This window comes from Eublepharis macularius, chromosome 2 (genome assembly GCF_028583425.1).
Source record: "Eublepharis macularius isolate TG4126 chromosome 2, MPM_Emac_v1.0, whole genome shotgun sequence".
Lineage (NCBI taxonomy): Eukaryota > Metazoa > Chordata > Lepidosauria > Squamata > Eublepharidae > Eublepharis > Eublepharis macularius.
Window position 1 is genome coordinate 79,645,071 of NC_072791.1, and position 25,739 is coordinate 79,670,809.

At 39.0% G+C, this 25,739-nt stretch overlaps 1 protein-coding gene across 1 annotated transcript in view; it reads left to right on the forward strand.

Annotated features, from left to right (window-relative positions):
* AMBRA1 (autophagy and beclin 1 regulator 1) overlaps positions 1 to 25,739 on the forward strand; it is a 405,622-nt gene that overhangs the window by 292,847 nt on the left and 87,036 nt on the right. Inside the window, exon 16 of the mRNA XM_054971604.1 lies at positions 15,278 to 15,417. Coding sequence (XP_054827579.1) covers positions 15,278 to 15,417 — 140 coding nt within the window. The remainder of the gene's footprint in view (positions 1 to 15,277; positions 15,418 to 25,739) is intronic.

Below are 25,739 nucleotides of genomic sequence, written 5' to 3' on the forward strand. Positions count from 1 at the left end.
TCATAGGAAAACAGTAACATTCAGCTGGATTTGTATTGGGGATTTGTTGTGGTTTACCTGATTAGCATTTTTCAAAGGAGTGGTCATATACTGGAGATATTCTTTGGAAGCCCAAGCAAGTTTTCCAACTTGAAAAGTCTGGGGAACAATTAGGGCAGTATAGATTTAGGTTGTTTGCACATTCTTCCCATCCTTTGGCATAAACAAAAACAAGCAAAATGCTTTAGTGCAAGATAAAAATGTGCCATATGCCTCCTCCAACCTACTTTTGTACAATTGCTAAGGTAGCCTCTGGGCACCCAGACAGCTTCCTATGTCAGTGCCAGACTACCCAGGAGCAGTCAACCAGCCCAGGCTGGGCATGGGCAGCCTCCTGCAGCAGTGCAGTGCCGTCCAAGAGCAGCCAGCCAGCTTGGGCACCCAAGCAGCATCCTGCGGTGGCCCAGCACCACCCAAGAGCAGCCAGCCAGCCAGCCCGGCAATATGATGATGTCACTTCTGACAGTGACATCATCACACCACCCAGGAGCGTGCGTGAGAGAGGTGAATTCTCCCTCCATCTCTCCCTCCATCTCCCTCCATCTCTCCCTGGGGTCCAGTATTAGGTCAAAGCCCATCTTGCAACTCTACTTGAATATGGCAGATGATCTAGAGGTGAGGTACAGAAATAATTACATTAATTCTCTTTCAGGGGGAAATATTGATTATCCCTACTTCCTACTGGACAGCTATATTTGTGTATATATGTAAAAAATTATAAATAATTATTCAGCATACTTCTGTATTTTGTCTTAGAGTATTATATGAACAAACACATGAAGCATGTGGTGTATAAGCATGTTATAGTCACTTCCAAATTTTATTGTGCAATTGAATTGGATACTGTTGTACTTTGAGACAGATTTCTTCTTGGGGGCAGGGTAAAGGTAAAGGTAGGCCCCTGTGCAGGCACCAAGTCATTACTGACCCATGGGGTGACATCGCATTACAACGTTTTCTTGGCAGACTTTTTACGGGGTGGTTTGCCATTGCCTTCCCCAGTCATCTACTCTACCCCCAGGAAACTGGGTACTGATTTTACCGACCTCAGAAGGATGGAAGGCTGAGTCAACCTTGAGCCGGCTATCTGAACCTGGCTTCCACCAGGATCAAACTCAGGTCGTGAGCAGAGCTTGGGCTGCAGTACTGCAGCTTACCACTCTGCACCACGGGGCTCTTGTGAGGGCAGGGACCCAATTACTTTTGTTTGTTTGTTTATGAAAATCTGTATCAACATTGAAAGTGCCAATAGGCTGCCTACATAGTTCTTATAGATTCTCAATGCAAATTCATATAGATCTTTTGCCAGTACAGCAAGAAATAATTTTATGCTTATGTATTTGAGAATGGACTCATGTTGTTTCCAATAAAAGTCCTTCAGTGCATGACCTGCAAACACTGGAAGTACCTCAAAGGAAGTATATCCTAGCAGGGTTCTAGTATAGCGCAGCACAGCTTGGCACTGCCATTACTGGCCCTTCTATATTGATTTTACTAATCTGGTGGAATGAGGACTGATCAAAATGGGGATTAGTACAGCCTCTGTCTGACTATTGCAGATACCAGAATACATTGATTTAGCATATTATTCAGCATACTTGTCTCTCAGAAATCACTGCAATTTCTGGAAACAGTAGCTTTCTGGAAGTGCTTTTTGCGGCTTAATTGTACATAAAAGGTTTGTGGAGTCCTTTTTTCCCCAACGTTCCTTTCATATAGACTAATCTACTTCATAGCTTGGCCTTCACCACTATACAGTCAAGCAGACTGTCTTAAAAACTCAACCTCACAATCAGTTATCTTATGCAAAGAACATGGTTTATCTTTTCAGAAGCAATTCAGGAGATGGAAGAAATATCTTCAAAGTATGTAAAACGATTCTCAAGAATATGGTCCAAGGTTCAAAGCTTACATTAGGTTGTTTAGCACTTAGCTCTCTAAAATTCATCTTCAGATTCCACCCAGCTCCTCAATTTAAACTTTATGACTTCAGAGAGAATAGAACAACATGCCTTGGCACGTGTCATTCTAAAGTCCAGTTGCTTTGAGTTCAGATCCTTTCATGTTGTCTTCCAAATAGACTGGAAATTATATTGCAGTTATGATGAAAATGGCTAATCTTGGCCTTGTTGGTCATAAGAATCTTCTGGGAAAAGCAAAGCAAGTGTTGCACCCTTTCGGCCTTCTCAGTTGAGAAAGGTACTTCACAACTTTTCTTGCATATCTTTGAAATTCATTCAATTTTTTACACTCTATATAGATGCAAATACTGTTTTCTCACAGTTGAATAGTAGAACCTAAGTATCCTAGTATGGAATTGTCTTTGCCTATATGGTCACTAACCTCATATATAAGGTCTTACAGCTGTCCATACTATCCAATATAAGCTTTTTGATCTGGGGTAACTTGGTTATGTATATTATCTTGCTGCAAGATTTTATAGAAGTTTGATAAAATGGTTATCATTCTGAAACATTTTTGGGATGAACAGTTAAAAAAAATAACTGTACAGTTTTATGTTCCTTTACTAACATATGAACTTATGCATTGCATGGATCTCTCTCATTAGGCAAACTTTGTCTCCTTTATGAACACTTCCTAACAAAAATTGGTTCAGAAAGAGAACATAAAGGACTATTATGTCATCTCGTTTTCTAGCTCCTAGATAGCCACCACAATCTGGTCTTGGACACTGTCTCTAAATACAGAGTAGAAACATTTCTTTCCTTATGTACAGGCTAGTTTGGTTGTAATGCTACTTTGCTTTGGGAAGCCTTGCTCATTTATGTTCAGTAGAATCCTCCTAATTTTTTAGTCATTGGAGACTCCTTTTCTGGCTTTTGTCTAGAGTCATCACTTATGGAAAATCCAACTATCATGCTTAGTCTGGCTTTCTTCTAGGGAATGGTCCAGGTGACAAAAAACTGAATCCCATTCAGGATTTTAGCAGTGCTGGCTACAATTTATTACTAGTTTCAAAATATTCTCACATAATGAATGAAGGATAGCCAGGTTGCAAGAGAGAGGGGAGTAACACTTCTAGAGGGGTCTGTGTATGCTGTTTAAAGAAATAAGGAATTTTAAAGACACCTCAAAATAAATATAAGCAGCACAGCCAGCTTGGATGGAAGGGAGGACGTGTTGGTTATCTCTAGCCAAAATACACCCATGACAGTTGAGCAGTGGTACTTTATTATGCAAAAAAAATTTACAGCTAGAAGAATGACATCTCATTTCCCAGTGACACAATATTGTACTGGGAAAATGCAATTTCCTTTCAACAGTAGCTGTCTCTTGAGACAAAGTGGCTGGATTCCTGGTAGCAACTGTGCATTTATAATACAAAAGAAACCCATACCCTGAGAGCTTGCTAATGGATGTGAGTTCATCTATATAACTACATCAGGCTGCTTAACTAGATCTTGACTGCTGCTGAGACTGAAAAATATGCCAGTGTAGCTGTCCACATTGCTTTTATCTCACAAGTAACACAAACATGAATGTCATTGTCCCACCTGCCTGTTAACGTGAGGTGTAGGAAACAGCATAGGAAGCTGTTTCCTACACTTTATTATGCTTCTCTCTGCCAGGGCTTCCACAGGATAGAAGAGCCTTGGTCATATATGGCTATAGCTTCATATTTGCCTTCATATGGTTGCTGAAAAGATGGGCTTCTATGCAACTTCTGACAGCAAGTGTGCCATGTAATGAATGCAAGAACTGAAAGACGGCCTGGGAAACTAATCTTGCCAGCCACAGTTCCTAAGCAGTTGTCCAGGAGAAAACGTTTATTGATTAAATAAGTTGCAATATAATAATCTGATGTGTTCTTTTCATTCTGGCACACTTCAAACAATGCTTATTTTCTGAATTAATACTTCTTTGCTCCTATAAATGCCTTTGTTATCATAACCCCATTAAAATTGGAGTGTGCATCATAATCTCCATGGCAACAGATGCTATCAGTGTACATAGGATTCTCTTCTGCCCATTCAAGAGGAGAAGAGAATAGGACAAATATGCTGAGATGGTATAACTATTGAATGCTAGGGATTTGGCATCCTCAATTGACACTGAACTTCTCTGAACACCATTTACTTTGCTGAGCAGAATAAAAGGGCAGAGAGCACTGATTAATATCTGTCTTGCTGAGATGTTTTGGAAGAATCATTTAATATGCTACTGTACAGTCTGCGTGTGGGTGTACAAGTTTATTGATGTCTCATTGTTGACTTCAGTATTGCAGAATACAATAAATGTTTGACTGCAGGCCCACTATGCTGAGTTCTGTACAGATATACAGCAAAGGAGATTCGTAGACCTTAGAAGATCAGAAAGAGGATAGGAAGCAGAGAATACTTCTCAGTATGATAGGATATAAGCTGAAGTGGGATATAATACTGAAATATTACTCATCTCTTGACTATATAAAACTTTGTTTCTGACCTAAACCTGAGATTCTAGTCTTTTGGAAGTGTTCTAATATGCCTATAGCATCAACAAATTACTGAAGAGTTGTGTACTGCTTTGTCTTTGCGCCTGCAACTTGTTAATATACTTATAAGTAATTTTCTTTTTACAACTTATTCTGTGCCAGCACAGCTTGTTTTATATTGTAAGCTCCTTGCAGCAGAAATCTTTAAATACTCTTTATAGTATGATACATATTGATAGTGCTATGAAAATAATAATAGAGCAATTGGAATGGCTTACACCATATAAAACATCAATAAAACATCAGGTTAATAAAACACCACACATGAAAATTAAGTAGGTAATGTCTGGTAACTTTGATAAACCATAATACTCACTAAGTGACCTTAGATTAGACTGAGAGTCACTAGCAGTCCCATCTCATAAGATTTATTGTGGGCATAATCTGCTTTGCTATTGGAAGAAAGTTTAACTGGGGGAGGAAGTTGATTTGGAGTTGAATCAATTTTATGCATGAGCTTTCTTATTTCAGACTCTGTGGTCTTTAATGTCTTAATTCCCCAGGGTCATTATGTTGGTTGAGAAAAAATTGACAAACCATGATTTGGAGCTATGTGAAAGAGCCTTGCACTTACGTATACTTACGTATTCCTTCTGTCCTCTTTCTTCTATGCTTCCTTCTGTAACTTTCAACTTAATACAAATCATAGTTTTCCTTTATATCAAGCTGGTAAATAATGATTTGTGTTTACCCTCCAAACCAGGATTGCATCACACAGTTTGAAGCATGTTTGCAATCCTGGTTTGCTGGGTGAGTGTAAGCCAGTGGTTGCTAGTTTGATGCAACAGCATTACGAGGGCAATAACTCATTGAGCTGCCCCGTGTGAGGGGAGGTATAACGAGGGAGCACAAGTCTTGTTCACATAGCACCAAATCATGGTTACATCTCAGCCCATCCATTGTGTATCTTCTGGATTAAAATAGCAGAACTAATACTTTTAATGCTTTTAAAAGAAATTTGCTTCAGTATAATGTTCTGGCTTATTGGTTCATTAGTGGGCAATATAGATTGATTTTGTTTAAGAATCTCCACTTTTTAAAGCCTTCCAAAATCAAGCTAAAGCAAACATAACAGTGAATAAAAAATAAATATCCAGAAGAGCAGTGGCGAGATTCTAGTGAATCTGCATTAATAACAATCCCAACGACAACAAAAATTTAATCCATCCTGAAAGCCTTGGAAAATAAAAGGAGTCTAGAGCCAAAATGAAAATTCATACAGGTGCCTTCACAAATCTGTCTGAAGAAGGTATTCCCTAAATGGGATGCCACTGTTGAAAAGGTCCTCGTACTGAGAGCCAGTTTGATGTAGTGGTTAAGAGTGCAGGACTCTACTCTGGAGAACTAGGTTTGATTCCCCACTAGAGCTGTGCACGGGTAGGTAGATTCGGTATTCCTGATTTGGGTTTACCCGAAGTGGAAAACTGATTCGGAATACCCCAAAATCCAAAGCGGCACAAGGCTGCGTGGCCTGGAGCCAGCCGGCTCCTCTGCCACCACGCCACCGCCCGAGCCTGCGGGGTGGTGGGAAAGGCTGGAGCCGCCTCCTCCGGCCCTTCCTGCCCCTCAAATGGCTGCGGCGTGCCGGCGCCGCAACAGCCATTTGAGGGGCAGGAAGGGCTTTCCCCGGCCCTCCGGCATGCCGCAGCCATTTGAGGGGCAGGAAGGGCCAGAGGAGGTGGCTCTGGCCTTCCCCACCACCCTGCAGGCTCGGGCGGTGGCGCAGCGGCGGCAGAGGAGCCAGCCTGGAGCCACCGCAAGGTACGTGAGGGGCAGGAAGGGCCGAAGGAGGCGGAGAAAGCCCTTCCTACCCCTCAAATGGCCGTCGCGGTGCTGGCACACTGCAGCCATTTGAGGGGCAGGAAGGGCCAGAGGAGGTGGCTCTGGCCTTCCCCACCACCCCGCAGGCTCGGGCGGTGGCGCAGCGGCAGCAGAGGAGCCAGCCTGGAGACACCGCAAGGTAGGTGGCGGGGGAGGTGGGGGTTAATGTTTAAAGGGCCCCGCCGCTGCTTGCAAGCAGCGCCGGGGCCCTTTAAACAAGCCCCAAAGCTTTCCAAAGCATTTCTGAATGCTTCCACAAGCACAACACATTTCCTTGCTTCAGTTTGCTTCTGTTGGGTTAAGTTGCAACAATGTCCCTTATTTCTGTTTGGTTTGGGTGGAATGGATGTGATTCTCTGATGTGATGTTGATTTCCTTCCTTCACTTTGGTTCTGAGGGGATTCATTTCTGTGCTTCAGTTTCCTTCTTTTTGTCTAAGTTGCAACAATGTCCCTTGTTTCAGTTTAGTATGAGTAGAATGGATGTGATTCTCTGATATTGTGTGTGTCCCCTTCCTTCACTTTGGTTCTGGGGGAATTCCATTCCTATACTTCAGTTTGGTTCTGCTAGGCTTTCTTTGGGATGCGCTCAGTTTGCATTTGGGAGTGTGCCTTGGCCATGACAGCCTTGCCCCGGTGTGTTTTTGCAATGGGAGTCATTGACTTTTTCCCCATAGGAAACAATGCAGTGGCTGGGGGGACCTAGTTCAAGAGCCCGTAGAATTTTCCCCTGGAGTCCAATCTTCCTGAAACATGGGGTGGGGTCTTTAGAGGACAGGAGTAGATCCCCTGAAATTATGGTGGATTTTTATTGAAAAATGCCACTTCCAGCCCCTGGATAGCCCCCAGAATGATTTTCCCATAGAAAATTATGACCAAATTTTACCAATTTTTTTCTGAAAATTCAGTAAAAAATTGTGATACCTATTTTTGTTGGGGAAACTTCCGGTTGGGGTAATGGCGAGACCGACATGATTTGGAACTCCGGATCAACTGAGGTGCTGTGTTTTGGGCTGGTGGGGCACCCAGATCACCCACAGCCTCCTGATTTCAGTCAGAAATCCGGCAGGAACGCTTGTAGCCCTGAGAGTGAAGGGTCTCGGCGGGTGGGAGGCTCTGAATTAAGGGCTTTCCTCCCAAGCCTTGAGATCCTCCTCGGAGAAGGGCAGCCAAAATCTCTGCAGCAGCTTTGGGAGTCATTAAATTGACATAGGCTCATTGTTCCCCAAGCCTTGGGAACGGAATTGAACAGAATTGGACGTTTGAAGCAGTGAGTACATCCCAAGAAGTTTATGCTAAGTTAAGATTACTATCTCCCCCAACGGACTGTTTTACTGAATAAAGACTGAACTTTTAAAAGTACGAAAGACTGAGTTAACAAGCTGAAAAAATATGCTAGAAGACTGACCAGTTTAATTTGAGTTGTGACAGTGAGAAAAAATTAAAAAGAGCTAAGAAGAATATTGTTTTGCATACCTGTGGTTGGGGAGATAGCGACACGGTGGGCGGATTGTGGGAATCGGAAGGCGGGATGCGAGACAGGAAGTAGAGGAGAGGAGATAGAGAGAGCGCGGCGAGGGAGGTCAGGAAGACCAGGAGGACCCGGAAGAAAAATAAAGTTGGAAGAGGAAGTGAAGTACCCACCATTGGAAGTAAGGGAAAGGAAACGGAAGCAAAGGATTCACCATTGAAAGTAAGGGAAGACCATCGATGTGACAGTATTACCATAGAGAAAGATCGCCCAACATTTTATATCATAGAGAAACATCGCCCGACATTTTAAGGGTAAGAGAAGCCTCAATCGCCATTTTAACTGAGGGCAACGTTTAAAAATTTTGATATATAAAAATAGAGACTTGAATTAAAAAGAAGACAGAGTTAAGAAAGAGAGCTGATTCGTGGGGACCCAAGGCAAGTCCGATGGCCTCCAAAAAAGAAAAGGACTGGCAGGTTGCCATTGAGAATTTGGATAAGAAAATAACAGAGGGAAATAAAGAGATTCGGGAGATGATACAACAATTACAGCAAAACTTAATGACGGAAATGAAAGAAGCGATTAAGTCGGAGATTACGGAAGTTAAAAAAGAGATGGAGGCAGTAAAAACAGATTTACAGAATACCCAACAAAAGGTGCAAGAAACGCAACATATGGTGCAGGATGGGGAGAAAAAAAACGGAGGCTATACAGACAGATACTGTGGCTATGGGCGAAAGAATGGTGATGATGGAATGCAAAGCAATGGACAGACAAATTCGTATGAGGGCGGTCCCGGAAAGAATGGATGGATCTGCTCTTAAACAAGTAGCTGAAATACTGGCAAAATTTTGAGGACAAACAGAGGAGGAAATGATGACCCATTTGGATATCATGTATAGGGTTAATTCAAAATATGCAGAACAAAAGAACCTACCAAGAGTTATTATTGTCCAGTTGACCACAAGGAGAATGAAGGAGGAAATTATTAGAAGACACTTTGAAACCCCGCTGGAAATAGCCGGGACTCGGATTCGAATCATGAAAGTACCACGTAAAGTGCTCCAGGATTGGAAAAAGTGTAGAGATTTGACACAGAAGCTGAGGGCAGCTGAAATTAGATATAGATGGGAGCTGCCAGAAGGAGTGACTTTTGAATTCCAATCAGGGAGACAAGTGATTAAATCAAAATATGCAATGGATGTATTTCTGATGGAGAATGGAAAAGACTTTCCTAGCTCATCCAGGTTATAATTATGGAGTACAAATTAATTTCATGGAATGTTAATGGACTTAATTCACCCTCTAAACGAAAAGCTGTGTTACATTGGTTATCTAAACAAAGAAGTAATTTGATTTGTCTACAAGAGACTCATATTAGGGATCAAGATGTTAAATATTTAATTAACAAAAAGTTAGGAAAGCAATTTGTCTCGGCAACAAAGCAAAAAAAGAGGGGAATTGTTATATATATAAAAGAAGAAGTGCAACCTAAATTAATAGTGTCTGATAAAAATGGAAGATACCTGGCTGTGGAATTTTCATGTAATGCAAAAAAACCTTTGGTACTTGGACTATATGCGCCAAATGGCTCCAAGGATATATTCTTTAAAGATTTACGAGAACAAATGGAGCAATGGATTTATGATCAGGTAATTCTAGCTGGAGATTTTAATGGAGTGCTAGATTTGCAATTGGATAAAAGTTCATCAACAAGTAAAGCAAGGACGGGGAAATTATCAAAGTCTTTTTTTGAAATTCAGAAACAAGAAAACTTAGAAGATGTTTGGAGAAAATACAATCCTAAAGTGAAGCAGTATACGTTTTTTTCAACTAGTCACCAATCTTTTTCCAGAATAGATATGATCTGGGCGTCTAAAGAACTGGTAGCGTTTACAAAAGAGACTGATATATTACCGAAAGTTAGCTCGGATCATAATCCTGTGATGTGGAGATTTGGAATGAGAAATAAGAAACGGAGATGGAGAATTAATGAGGATCTTTTGAGTGACCCAGAATGTGCTGAGGTGCTTAGAAAAGAAACGAAGTTTTTTATTCAGTGTAATGTGGATAAAGGGGTGTCAACGCACATGGTCTGGGACACTTATAAAGCTGTAATTAGAGGTGTGTTGATGGACTTAAATGGTAGAGAGAAGAGGAAAAAAGAAGTGAAATTAAAAGAGATTCAGGAAAAAATTATTCAAGTAGAACAACAACTGAAAAAGAGGCCAGGTAAAAAGAAATTGTTGTATGAAATAAAGTTATTGCAAGAACAAATTAGGGCTATGGAAAATAAAGAAGTGGAGTGGGAGTTGAAGAAAATGAAGTAAAAATCATTTGAAGGAACTAATAAACCAGGGAGATATTTGGCGTGGCAATTAAAGAAAAATAGAGAGAAAAGGACAATAAGAAGAATTATAGAAGAGGGGAAGGAATTATATGATCAAGGATTGATTGAGAGAGCATTCTATAAATACTATGCCAAGCTATCAGAAAAAAATAGTGGATTATGGAAAGAGACTACTTTGATATGATTGATTTACCAAAGGTGCCGGAGAAGCTGAAAGAGAAGCTTAGTGCTGAGATAACAATAATGGAAGTACTACAAGCAATACAAGCTATTACAGTTGGCAAAGCTCCAGGACCAGAAGGAATTACAGCAAAATTTTATAAAGTGATGGTGGAGGATTTGAAATAATTGATGCAAAAAGTAATGAATGAGATATTGGAAGGGGTTGAGATGCCAGATAAATGGAATGAGGCTAATATTACATTGATACCGAAGGAGACATTAGACTTAAGTAACGTTAAGAATTACTGACCAATATCTCTAACTAATAATGACTATAAAATATTTGCAAAGATATTAGCGGAAAGACTTAAGGCTTGGTTAGTGGAATTCATAGATGAAGATCAAGCTGGCTTTTTACCGGAAAGGCAAATAAAAAATAACTTACGAGTGTTGTTGAATGCCATTGAGTATTACGATAAAAATCCAGGGAAGCAGGTTGGGGTTTTTTTTGTGGATGCAGAGAAAGCGTTTGACAATTTGAACTGGGATTTTATGTTTGCAACAATGGAGAAGATGCAGATGGGAGAGAAGTTTATACAAACAATAAAGGCAATATATAAAAACCACTCTGCAAATATAGTTGTCAACTCAGATGTGACGAAAAAGTTGGAAATAAGGAAAGGAACAAGACAAGTGTGTCCGCTTTCCCCACTTCTGTTTGTAATGGTATTGGAGATCTTACTTAGGCAAATAAGAGAAGATAATTTAATAAGAGGACTGAAGACAAAAGGATCTGAATATAAAATGAGAGCTTTTGCTGATGATATAATGGTGATAGTGGAGGATCCAATAGAGTGCATGCCAAAATTGATGAAGAAAATGAAAGACTTTGGAGATTTAGTGGGATTTGTAATAAATAAGGTGAAGTCCAAAATACTGTGTAAAAATATGACTAAACAACAACAAAAGGAGTTGATGGATAAGGTGGAATGTGAAGTAGTGAACAAAGTCAAATACTTGGGAGTGGAAGTGACAGTGAAAAATATTGACTTATACAAGAATAACTATGACAAGTTATGGCAACAAATAGATAAAGATATGATTAGATGGAATAAAATGAACTTGTCATGGTTAGGTCGTATTGCAGTAATCAAGATGAATGTTCTTCCAAGAATGATGTTTCTACTACAGACAATACCTATTGTTAAAGATAGTAAACAATTTGAAAAGTGGCCGAGAATGATGTTAAACTTTGTTTGGGCTGGAAAGAAACCTAGAGTTAAAATGAAAGTACTTTATGATGCAAAAGAAAGAGGAGGTCTGCAATTACCAAATTTTAAATTATATCATGATGCGGTATGTTTGGACTGGTTAAGGGAATGGTTGTCATTGAAGCACTTGAAGTTATTAGCACTGGAAGGATACAATAAACTATTCGGATGGCATGCATATCTATGGTATGACAAAGTAAAAGCAGACTCTATGTTTTTACATCATTATGTAAGAAGAAGTTTATTTGCTGTATGGAACAAATACAAGAAATATATGGAAGAGTCTATACCAATGTGGATTATCCCTGTGGAAGTAGTAAATCCAAGAACAGAATATGCAGGGGAAGACTGGTTGACATATAAAGAGATTCTTGAGATAAAGCACAACAATTATTTGCCACAACAATGATGAATTGCCATTCCAATATGGATAGTTTCAATATATGCAGATAAAAGATCTGTATGAGAAAGACAAAAGGAAAAATGGTTTTAGATTACAAAATTCTGAGATTGAGAACTGTTTGCTTTAGGGGGGGAAGAAAATAATTTCTAAAATATATAAGATATTACTAAAATGGTTTAAGGAGGAGGAGGTTGTTAAAGTTCAGATGGTCAAATGGGCAATAAATTGTAATAGGGAAATTTCAATGGAAGCTTGGGAAAAGGTGTGGAAAAATGTAGTTAAAATTTCAGCATGTACCACGGTGCGTGAAAATGTATATAAAATGTTGTATAGATGGTATTTAACACCGAAGAAGTTGGCCAATGGTAATAGCCAGATGTCTGATAAATGTTGGAAATGTAAGCAGCATGAAGATTCATTCTATCATATGTGGTGGACTTGTGATAAGGCTAAGCAGTTCTGGGGGGATATAGTAAAAGTTATGTCAGATACTTTACAAAGGAATATAAATAAAACCCCGGAATTGTTATTATTATGTATGAACCTAGAAGATTTTGATAAAATGGACAGAGTTATGGTGTTTTATATGATCACGGCGGCCAGAATGTGTTATGCACAGTTGTGGAAGACTCAGGAGATACCATCTATGGAAGATTGGATTTTGAAAGTTTTGAATATGGCAGAAATGGACAAATTAACAAGGAAATTGAAAGAACAAGAAGAATTTGATTATACATTAAGCTGGGAAAAATTCAAGAAATATGTGGAGAAAAAGTGGCACATGAATGTGGTCTCTGGAGAATTAAAGGGGAGATAGAAACTTACTTAAGGTCAAAAAGGGGTATATTTTATTGTATTTTATTGGATTAGTATGGAGTTATAGTGTTATAGTAATAGGTATGGAAGGAATAGTATGTATATATATATATGTATGTATGTATGTATCTTTTTTTAGTTAGTGTATTTAGTAGTACTTAGTGTATTTAGTAGTACTTATTATATACTTATATAATTTTTATATTTTCAATTAAGATAAGTAATATAGTAAGTGTAGATAGTTAAGATGAGTAAAGAGATTTGATTAGTATGCATAATATAGATATACAGTATAGACTTTAAGAATCTATATGATATACTTTTTAGATTAAGTTGGGTATGGAAAACTGCTGGGAGTCACTAGAAAAGGGGGGGGGAAGGATGGGGAAATTGTTATGGGGTAGATAATGTTAATGATTTCTGTGTATGTTTGTGAACCCATCCAATAAATTTTTTTTAAAAAAATCCCAGAATACCTGGGTTTTAACAAATCAGCAAAAATTCAGTATTTTACTGTGAATTCCAAACCAAACTGCGCACCCCTAATAGCAACCTCAAAATTCACACTCTGTTTCTTACTGGGTTGGAATCACAGCAGATACACAGGAAATACTGTAATCACTACTACCACATTCCATAAGCCTGAGCTCATAATCAAGCAACTGGATGTTTAACTGCTGCAGGGATTGAGGTTCCTTATGCATGCTGCAAATGGACAGCATGGCTCCTGGATCTTGTTTCAGTCTGGCAGCATCAGAAGGAAGTAAAATGATCCAGTCTACTCCCATAACCAATTCCTTCCTTCTGTCCTTTTATTCCTTTAGGCAGCTTCTCTTTTGAAGGAGATTAAGATTGGAATGGGGCCCTGTGGCGCAGAGTGGTAAGCTGCAGTACTGCCGCCCAAGCTCTGCTCACGACCTGAATTTGATCCTAGTGGAAGCCAGGTTCAGGTAGCCGGCTCAAGGTTGACTCAGCTTTCCATCCTTCCAAGGTTGGTAAAATGAGTACCCAGTTTCCTGGGAGTAAAGTGTAGATGACTGGGGAAGGCAATGGCAAACCACCCCGTAAAAAGTCTGCCAAGAAAATGTCGTGATGCGACATCCCCCATGAGTCATTAATGTCTCGGTGCCTGCACAGGGGACTTCCTTTACCTTTGCCCTAAGATTGGAATAGGTGATGAGTGGAACAGAGAAGGTGATGGAGGATAACTCTGTCACCCCAGGTACCCAAGCATTACCTTAAACTGTTTGAGGTAATGCTACATTTCCTAATCTTTAATTCATTTTCCTAATTATCACATGACAAATTATGCCATAACAGAGTGGGCCTTATAACAACAATAACAACAACAAAGTTTATTAGCCAGAGGCCATCACATTCTTGAAATCAATTCAAAATTACATGATTGCACATCAGCGAGACACACGCCATTTTAAAATAAATATTTAAAAGGTACATATTTCAATAAATACCACCTTTAGAAATTTACTTATAAAATTGATCAGTCCTAAAAGCATAATTATTTAGCAACAATATAAACTTAAAATATCCAGGCAATCATTAAAATTGTAGCTTACTATAATTTATATAATATAAATACCTATTATTTATTGTCTATGAATATGGCACAGGCTAGGGTCCTGATTAAACAGAGAATCCTAGATGTGGAAAGGCAACATGACCTGACCAGAGTTGAGAACTGTTTATTGGAAAGAAGTATTATGAATAGGGTTGCACCAATGCCCTATATAAATAGCTTGGAGAATCCTGATTATAGAAGAGCTTTTACCCTATTAAGATATGATGTCTTACCCTCTGCTGTCCTGGAAGACAAATATAAGAAGACACCTTATGAAAAATGTTTGTGCCCATGTGGAGATGGGAGTGTTGAGTCCCTATTACATGTTTTCTTTGAGTGTAAAATATATAATCATATTAGGGAAATATATATTAAACCTATAATTGATAGTCTTCCGGGGAAAGAGAGAAAAAATATATTACAATCATGTTAGCCGACAGGAATAGAGTAAATGACGCTCCGAGTGGGCCTTATAATAGGACTAGAAAATTCTGATCATGCTGGAGTCCAGACTGATGCCAATAGATTATTTAGTATTTATGGACTGTTTATTTAGTATTTATGGACTGTTCCAACAAGACACCTGCTGTTGTTTATGGCAGGATTTTAATTCAGTGGCACCTTAGAGATGAACAAGATTTTCAGCGTTGTTGGTCTCTAAGTTGCCACTGGACTCAAATCCTGCTGTTCCCAATAAAGACCAAGACAGCTACCCTGTTAAGTATCTTAAATGTTTATAGTTAATTATGTTTGAATTGCCATTTGATTGTTTTAACAGCATGTAAAAGACTTGACTTATTTGGTCTACTAAATAACTTGCATCATCTGATGCACTCAGTGGTGATTTTCTTTCTTTCTTCCCTTTCAGAGAGTGTTCAACGTCCTGTACCCAATGCCTGCTGACCAAAGGAGGCATGTCAGCATAAATTCTGCTCGCTGGCTGCCGGAACCAGGCTTGGGATTGGCATATGGCACTAATAAGGGGGATCTAGTGATTTGCCGACCAGAGTAAGTGACATGGTCAGAGCCTGAAGGCTCTGACCTTTTTGTTGTTGTTACTAAAAAGCATTTTATCAGATGCTTATATTAATCTATAATGAAACTTTCAAGAATTAGTCACCTTTTTCTGACAAGTTGCTAATTCTTCCTTGAACAGTTTAACGTTTTCTGTTTTAAGTGGGCAGTCTATGAAGGCACTGAAAAGAGGTAACCATTGGACAGTTAAATGACTTTAGGCTGATCCTGCACTGGGCAGGGTGTTGGACTAGATGGTCTGTATGGCCCCTTCCAACTCTATGATTCTGTGACTTTAATACACCTATTTTTTGCTGAAGCTCTTCTTTATGTCATCTGTTCAAAATTTCTCTTTATCCATTTGCTAGTAATATAATTGCACTTTATTTCAGATGGCTTAATATAGTTTTTAAAGTTAACTTTTTCACCCTTATTCTAGTAACAAACCCCAGATGTTTACTGTGTAACTTTCTTAGTAGATCTTACTATTTATACCTTTCTTTTTACCTATCATACCAGTTCAAACATTAGATGTTTGAGATATTTATCATAATTTGCTTTCAATGTAAAATCAGGGATATCAAAGCAAATGTAATCTATTTAAATTAAAATGTATGATTTCATTTCACATATAGGGTGATAGGTACAGGTGAGCTTATGCTTTTTTTTCTGGGAAGACAACATGCAGAAAATTATTTCCTATTCAGTATTAAAGTCCTTGATAGCATCAGTTTAACTATCAGAATTTAATTGTTCTTGGTTTCCAGTTGTTCCAGAGTAGTAGCCTTCTATGCACTTTTTGGTTGTCAGTGTCATGATAATCAGTTGCAGAGGAGTTATCCGTGTTAGTCTGTAGTAGCAAAATCAAAAAGAGTCCAGTAGCACCTTTAAGACTAACCAACCAATGCTACAATAAAGTTGGTTAGTCTTAAAGGTGCTACAGGACTGTTTTTTTTTTTTTTTGAAAAATTTTTTATTGGGTTAGAATCCGTTATTTTTACATTTACATTCAATTTTCCCCAAATTTTTCATTTCTAACCCCCTCCCTTTCCCCCCCTTTTGTTGACTTCCAACAGTTTTCCAACCCTTTGTCCCTTTTCCCTTACTTCTATTAAATTTCTCTATCTAAAACAAATACATATTCTCCATTATACTAAGCAGTACATCCTTAACTACTTTTCTTATTATATACCCAAACTGTAAGTCTTTGTTTCCATCTTAGATAAACAATTTATCCCTTTTTCCAATTTTAAATATTTCTATATTTCTATATCATAAACCTATATATCATAAACCATAAAAATCTTACACATTTAAATCAAACAATTTGACTTATTCTCTATGTATTACTCATTCTATCTTTTTATGGTAATTCTATATAACTCTCGTCACATAGTCAATCAATTTGACTCGTCTATACATTCAGTTTGGTGCATTATACAAATCTTATCAAAGAAAGAAAATATTGTTGGTTACTCAATCCGTATATTTAATCCTTATCCTTAATTATTTTCTATCAATATTCTATTTATTAACCAATATATATCTATATATATATCAATCTGTTAATCTAACTGCTTGTAAATTCACATTTATCTCTTCCCCCCCCGGTAAAGTCACCCCCCTCTATATTTTATTATACTTCAGTAGTTCTCAAACTGCCACAGTTTTCCTCCCACCTCCCATTTCTTCTCCAGATATTGTTTCAGCTTCTCCCAATCTGTGTTAAACTGCCCTGAGTCCAGATTTCTCAGTTTTCTTGTCATCTTGTCCATTTCTGCCATGTACAGCAATTTGTAGGTCCAATCTTCAATAGTTGGCACTTCTTGTACTTTCCATTTTTGCGCATACAAAAGTCTAGCTGCTGCTGTCATATAAAATATCAACGTCCTATGATGGGCTGGAATTCCCTCCATTCCCAAGTTTAGTAGCAGGAGTTCTGGGTTCTTATTTATTTGAAATTGTAAAATTTCACTCATTTCTCTTATTATTTCCCCCCAGTACTGCCTAGCTACCTCACACGACCACCACATATGATAGAGGGAGCCCTCATGCTTCCTACATTTCCAGCATTTATTAGAAGTGTTCAAATTCCCTAGCGCAATCTTCTTTGGTGTCATGTACCAACGATAGATCATTTTGTAGATATTCTCTTTAATATTTGTACATGTCGTTGTCTTCATTGTAGTCTTCCACAAGTATTCCCATGCCTCCATTGTTATCTCTTTGTTAAAATTTATAGCCCATTTCACCATTTGTGTTTTAACTGTCTCATCCTCAGTATACCATTTCAACAGTACTTGGTATACCTTGGATATTCTTTTCTTGTCCTCTTTAAGAAGGGTCTGCTCTAGTTCCGAATTCTCTATTCGTATACCTCCCTTTACAGAGTCCGAGTTATACAAATCTCTGATCTGTCTATACTGGAACCAATCGTAGTTCGGTGATAGTTCCTCTTGCGTCTTTATTCTAAGTTTAGATGCTTCTATTTTAGTTATTTCTTTATAAGTCAAACATTGTCTTTCGTTATCAACAGCTCTCGGGTCTATCACCTCATATGGAACCACCCACCAAGGAGTTCCTTCTTGTAGGTAAATTCTGTACTTCTTCCAGATTGTGTATAGACTTCTCCGTACAAAATGGTGCAGGAACATCGAGTTGACCTTTACTTTGTCATGCCATAGGTATGCATGCCATCCAAATATTTTTTTTATATCCCTCTAGGGCTAATAGTTTCTTGTTCTTTAATGTCATCCACTCTTTCAACCAAACTAGGCAGATTGCATCGTGGTAAAGTCTCAGGTTGGGCAGTTGCATTCCGCCTCTTTCCTTTGCATCTTGTAAAACTTTCATTTTCACTCGAGGCTTCTTGCCTGCCCATACAAAATCTGATATTTTCCTCTGCCATTTTTCAAATTGTTTAGAGTCTCTGATGATTGGTATTGTCTGTAGCAAAAACATCACTCTTGGTAACACATTCATTTTAACCGCTGCAATCCTACCCAACCATGACAGATTGAGCCTATTCCATTTAATCAAGTCTCTCTCAATCTGAATCCACAATTTTTCATAATTATTCTTGAACAAATCTATATTCTTTGCAGTCAGTTCAATTCCCAAATATTTCACCTTACTTGTTACTTCACAATCCGTTGTTTCCATTAACAATTGTTGTTTCTGCTTAGTCATGTTTTTGCATAGTATCTTTGACTTCTTTTTGTTAATGAAGAAACCTGCCAAGTCTCCAAACTCCTTGATCTTATCTATCACTTTTGGCATGTTCTCCAGTGGGTCCTCTACAATTAACATTATGTCATCCGCAAATGCTCTGACCTTGTATGAATAGTCCTTTATTTTTATTCCTCGAATTTCCTCGTCTTGTCGTATTTGTATCATCAGAATCTCCAATACTAAAATGAACAACAGTGGAGACAACGGGCAACCTTGTCTTGTTCCTTTGCTTATAGTCAATTTCTTGGTCAATTCATCATTCACCACAATTGCTGCAGTCTGGTCTCTGTAAATTTCCTTAATTGCTCTGATGAATCTTTCTCCTAATTGTAGCTTTTCCATAGTGGCAAACATAAAGTCCCAGTTTAAGTTGTCAAATGCCTTTTCAGCGTCAACAAAGAAGAAACCAACCTCTTTATCACAACGCTTATCATAATATTCAATAGCATCAATCACTGTCCTTAAATTGTCTCTTATTTGTCTGTCTGGCAGAAAGCCTGCTTGCTCCTCCTCTATAACTTCCGAAAGCCACCCCTTCAGTCTCTCCGCCAGTATCTTCGCAAAGATTTTATAGTCATTGTTGAGTAACGATATAGGTCTGTAATTTTTCACACTAGTCAAGTCTTGGCCCTCTTTTGGGATCAATGATATGTTCGCTTCAGACCAAGTGTCTGGAATCCTTTGATCCCTTAAAACTCCATTGATCACCTCCTTTAGGAATGGTGCCAGCTCATTGGCCATAGTCTTATAAAATTTAGCTGTAAGTCCGTCTGGCCCTGGCGCCTTTCCTAGATTTGCAGATTGTATTGCCTTACTTATTTCCTCATCCGTTACTTCACTGTTCACTTTATTTCTCCAAGCGTCCGAGATTTCTGGAAGTGTCATTTTCTCCAAATATGACGCTATTGAATCTTTATTTACTTCTTTCTTATTATACAGTTTAGCGTAGAATTTATAAAAGGCTCTACTAATGATATTCTGTTCCAAATACGTTTTGTCATCTTCACAAATTTTATTTATTGTTTTCTTTTCCCTTCTCTTCTTCAGTTGCCATGCCAGGTACTTCCCAGGTTTATTTGCACCCTCAAACACTTTCTGATTCAGCCTTTTGAGATTCCACTCCAGTTCTTTATTACTCATTGCTGTTAGCTGTTCTTGCAGTATTTTAATTTCCTGGTATAATTTCTTTTTCCCTGGTCTCTTTTTTAACTGTATTTCCTTAGTTTTTATTTTCTCCTCAATCTCTTGTCTCTTCTCCTCTTTCTTCTTTCTTGCTCTACCATTTAAGTCCATTAGTATGCCCCTTATAACCGCCTTATAAGCATCCCAAACTTTATCAGTTGGTACTTCTTTATTCACGTTGTATTGTATGAAAAACTTTGTCTCTCTTCTCAATATTTCCATATTCTCTTTTTCCTGTAACAAATCCTCATTTATTCTCCATGCTTTCCTTTTCCTCCTTTTCCCCAGCTTCCACATAATTGGGTTGTGATCTGAGCCTACCATCAGCATTATTTCTACATCTTTAGTCCATAACGCCAAATCTTTTGAGGCCCAGATCATGTCAATTCTTGATAATGTGGAGTGCCTTGCAGAATAAAAAGTAAACTGCCTACTTTTAGGATATTCTCTCCTCCATACATCTTCAAGAGTCTCTTGTTGAATCAACTCAAAAAAGAGCTTTGGTAATAGTCCTCTTTTCTTTTGTGCCATTGTAGTCTTTTTATCCAGTTCCAAGTCTGTCACTCCATTGAAGTCTCCAGCAAGAATTATCTGGTCATATGAAAGATCATCTAAATGCTTCCTCAAATCCTCAAAGAAGCTCTCTTTAGCACCGTTGGGTGCATAGATTCCGACTACCAACACTCTCTTTAAATTCCAAGTACATTCCACTGCTACAAATCTGGCTTCCACATCTTTCATTATAAATTTTGGTTGTAGCTCCTCTTTTACATACAACACCACTCCTCTTTTTTTCTTACTTGAGGCCGCTACAAAGTCTTTGCCCAATTTTCCCAGTTTTAAATATTTTACATCCTGTTTTCGAATATGAGTCTCTTGCAAACAAACAATATCACATTTTTGTTTTAGTAGCCAGTGAAAAATATTTTTTCTCTTATTCGGTGAATTTAGTCCATTTACATTCCAAGATAATACTTTACACTCCATATTCATAATCTTGTTGGTAAGTCTTTTTCATTGTCCCTTATAAATCGCTCCATCTCCCGCTCAGATCTGATACGCTTTTTGGCGCCTCCAAATTCGAAGGACAGACCCTCTGGAAGCTCCCATCTGTACCTGATTTTCATGTCCTTCAGCATCTGGATTAGCGCTTTATATTTTTTCCGATCTAGTAACACTGATCTGGGTAGTTCCTTCATTATAATGATTGTCTTGCCATCGATCTCCAATGGATCTTGAAACTGTTTAGTCACAATCTTCTCTTTCATGTTTCTTGTTGTAAATTGTACAATAACGTCTCTTGGTACTTTTCTCTGGGTTGCAATTCTCGAGTTCACACGATATGCCACATCTAGGATAGCCACAACATCCTCCTCCTCCTTCCCCAGGTATTCAGCTAACACCTCCGTCATCTGCTCTTGCGCTGTCTTTCCTTCCATTTCCGGCAGGCCGCGAAATCTGAGCTGCTTCTCCATATGTCTACTTTCCGCAACCGCCATCCTTCCCCTCATCAACCTCATCTCTGTTTGTTGCGTATCTGCTAAGTTCTCCATCGCTCCTTCTACTGTTTTAACTCTCTGCTGCGTCCCTTGTAATTCACTTTGTATTGTTTCCATACCTTTCTTCACTTCTGACAGCTCCGATTTTACTTCTGACAGCTCCGATTTTACTGTCTGTTTAACCTCTTTGATCAGCTCCAATGTCATGTCTTTAAATTCTTTAATCACCTCCAAAAGTTTTTTATCCAGGTTTTCTATTGCCGATTGCCACTCTTTCTTCGACATCGTGGGGCTTGCTTTGGCTCGCTCCCACGAATCCGCTCTCTTCCTTAGCTCCGTGGCGTTAAATTTAGTACCTTTTTTATTTCAAATGTCCCGGTCTTCTTGCATAAATTAATTTTAAAGGGTCCAAAATGTCGGGCGTCTTTTCTCTATGGTCTCTCTATGATTTTATAATCCAATATGGCCTACTTCCTTTTCCGCTGAAGCCGCGACCCTTCCCCTCTCAAAGATGGCGATTCCCTTCTTCCTGCCCTCCAGCAAGGGCCGCTTCTCTCCAGCCGCTCTATTGTTGTTACGCACTTCCTGTCTCCCGTCTTCCCACAGCAGGTCTCGCGATGGTATCTTTTTCTCACAGCTCCAAAGCCACAGGTATTCAAAACAATAATCCGATTTCTTTAATAACTTCTTTAAACTTAGTCTCTTTTCTAATACAACTCCTGCCGAAGCTTCCCCTCCTTTTCGCTAGTCTGTTGCAGTTTAAAAGTCTACTTTTTTTTCCTCTCTGTTTTTATCAATCTGTCCCGTATCGGAAGATAGTGATCTTTACCTTCCCTTCACTTTCCTCGGGTTGTAATCGCTGTTTCGATTTCAAGTTCTCCTTTCCACTTCTTCCCCCAATCGAAGCTTGGGTATGTAGGTCTTATGCCAGCCGAATTGGCCCCAAAACTGCCGCAGAGATTGTAGCCGACCCGTCGCAAGGTGGGACCTCAAGGATCGGGAGGGGACCCATTATGTAGAGCCCCCCCTCGTCCGAGATCTAACTCACCCTAGGGTCTTGAGCGTTCTTTGCCTGCTCTCCGCCTGAGAGCAGTCGGCCGCGGGCTATTTTCACCCCGCCGGCCGCTTAAAATGGCAGTCCGGTCAGCTCCGCAAATGGAGCTGCGTTAGACCTCCATGAATCCCAAACCGGAAGTCCGCTACAGGACTGTTTATGATCATCAGTGTTAGCAATGTATCTGATTTTTCAGTCTATTGGTTTTTTTATATTGACTGGTCAATTATTTGCTACACTGATTGATGGAGACAACAAAAATCAGAAGGGGTATCATTTCTCTCCATTTTCCTCTCCCAGTTCTTTACTGGGAATCTTTGCTTCCCAGATAATGGCACCTATGACATTCCTTCATCCTTAAAATGCAGAAATGGCTTCAGAGGCTTTTTTAAAACTTCAAAAATAACTAGTTAGTATATTTACATTAGAGGAGATAGGTTAGGTAAAGTCAGGAGTTGAATCTTTTTGAAGTAAAATTCAACAAATACATATCTAGTTCACTGAGGTAAAGTTCAGAACATGAAGACTTCAGTTCTTATACACTTCACTGTTACTTAAGGCTTTTGTTTTTAGGCTTTGTTCCTTGTTTTTTCCCCAAGCACTTGAATATACTTTCTCTTCTGGGGTTAAGAAGGCTGATACCCACTTTCTAGTACCTCAAGCCCCCTCTCTTCACACACCAGTGTTTTCCTTCAATCCTTAACTGTATCTGAAGGTCTCCAGAAACAGATTTAAACCCCACCCCTGCCAGGGATCTCTCCACTCTCAGAGTGATCTCCCTGTTTAATTGGGAATGGAATATATCTCCTTTCCTTAGAAGATCTACCCCTCTCTTTTGGCCCATTTGAGAGTCTGCACCTACTACCCAAACCTGCCAACTTTCCAAATTCTCCTGCCAGTGTTGAAACTGCTTTCCCTGAGAACTCTGTCTCTCCACTCCGCTCACAGAATCTCTCTCTCTGCCAGGACTGGGGGAAAAAACATCCTCTCTCAGCTCAGGCTATCCAATCAGGCGGTTTTGGAATAACCTGCCACTCGAAGCTCTCTGACTCTGAGAGGGGTTAACTTTTAACTGTCCTGCCAATCTGTGTGTACACAGCCCTTCCAGGCATCTCTAAAACATGCAGGCCATCACAGCATCCAGAAAAGGTGAAACCAGAGTAGGTTTCAGAAAAGATAGATATAGAGTGTAGGTATCATTTCAGGAATGCATTTTGGGAATATCATTTCAGTTTCAAGGAATATTGAGTATAAATGGGTGTGTAGCTGGCTTCGGAATGTCAGATCTATCCCACTGAAAACAGCAGAAGTAAACTTTGCCTCTTGAGTCTCGACACCAGATCTACTCACTGCTGGACTCAACGGGGGTGGATCTGACCTCTGGATGTCAAGTCTACTGTCCATTGAAAACAGTAGCAGCTGAAACAGTCCTAATACTCCTGATATATTTTTAGCAGGGGAGCTGAATTTCAGGAATCCCAAAATATTGAGAATGCTTTGTCTTATTTTGAGTGTTCCCAAAATGAAACAGAGAATTTTGGGCACCATTTTGAATCATAAATACTCAGATGCACACAAGTAGATAAAATTGTTGTCCTCACCGGCATTTAGTAGGAATGATTCTTCTACCATAGCTATGTATGTATGTATGTATGTATGTATGTATGTATGTATGTATGTTTTGCAAGACTGGTAACTGGTATGGGGCAAATAAGTACATCTAAAGATAAACGTTTCTCTCCCAATTCTTAGCAGAAAACTACTCCCACCACTATCTCAGTGGTCACATTTAAAAGAACATTCCAGAGTTTTCTGTACAGAACAGGACTTTAAGGATAAAGGAAACCTATTTAGTACAAAGCACAGATCTTTCTCTTGGCCTCTTCTTTTGAAATATTGGTTGGTGTACCTTAAAGGGTTATGCCAGAGCTCCAGTTCTAACTATCCACCAAATTCTTGACACATATCTTGCCATTTGTTTGCACTTCAAAGGTACACAAAATGTTCCTTTAGAAAAAAATTAAGGAAACATAACATAGTAAGTGATATTAAACCACCAAATAACCATTATTACTCTCCAGAATGTAAAACTTCAGTCAAAGGCTTGGTTTCCTAATTTATAACATAAGTTGAAAAGAATGATCCAATCCTACAAGTTATATATTGTAAAACAGTATCTTATTATACTTACATGTCATATGGAATGTAGCATAAGCACATACATGTGATGCACCGTTTATAGTGTTCTTTCCTTTGTGTTTGGTTCATTTTCTTGTCTGTTGTGGCATGCATCATTTCAATCAGCCATGGATACTTCCCTGACGACTGCAAGCTTCACCTAGTTTTTAGTGCTGCAAAGTATACAGCCATCCATCTTGTAATGCATTCATCTGTCATGACTATCTGCTGATGACCCCGTTTTCTCACTAGTGTATTCAGTCATTAGTGGAGATGCCTCCCAGCAACAGAGACCCAAATGCATTGTTTGACTTTTGAGAGTAGCCATTATGGGTGAATGATAAGGGGAAGATGGAAGAAACTTTAGTGTTCTAATTCTTGTGTTCAGTGAAATGTGTTAGCTATTCCAGTCACTCTGAACACCCATTGGTTAGGAGTCCTTATTTCTATAACTGTCCAGGCAGTGGTAATGGGGCTGGAAACATGGCAACATTGCATTGCAAAATAATGCTACCTTGCAAATTGAATGGCAATAATATATCTTGTCCTCTCAGAAATGACTTAGAAAGCGGGAGACTTCTGTGGCATTCATCTTTTTAATAGCAGAATTAGGAATCCAGAGTTCTACTTCATACTTCTGTGGTACTCATACTACATTTTTACAGACGCAGGACCAACTTAATAACTGTCACCTCTTTGTACTTTGTTTGTGTGAATTAGCTTCCTTACTGTTTTCTTTTTCCCCAGGACATGCTAAAACATTGACTAATGTGAAAGCTACTTACTTACAGCTAGACAGCTCAGTGATTTTCATTGTAGAAATAAATGGGCAACTTAGGAATCCATTATGTTTGTTACGTTGCATATAAAACCCTTGGTTCATCTACTGTCTTCAATGCAGTCCCACATTGGGACTGTGCTTGCACAGGCCAATCGCTCAGAACAGGATCTTTCTTAGTTTACAGGCTATTAAGGGGCGGGGGAGACCTCCCCTGCAGCTGCTCTGAGCCAGTTCTTCCTGCCAAAATGGCCATGTGATTGGGGCAGTCACCCTCTCCTTTCCCCAGTTTGTTCTTTGCCGCTGCGACAAACAGACGTCTTTAGATCGCTCTCTCTTTTCGATCAGGCATTCATCCAAACTCTTGTAAACAGTGTTTAGTGTAGTTTGAAGT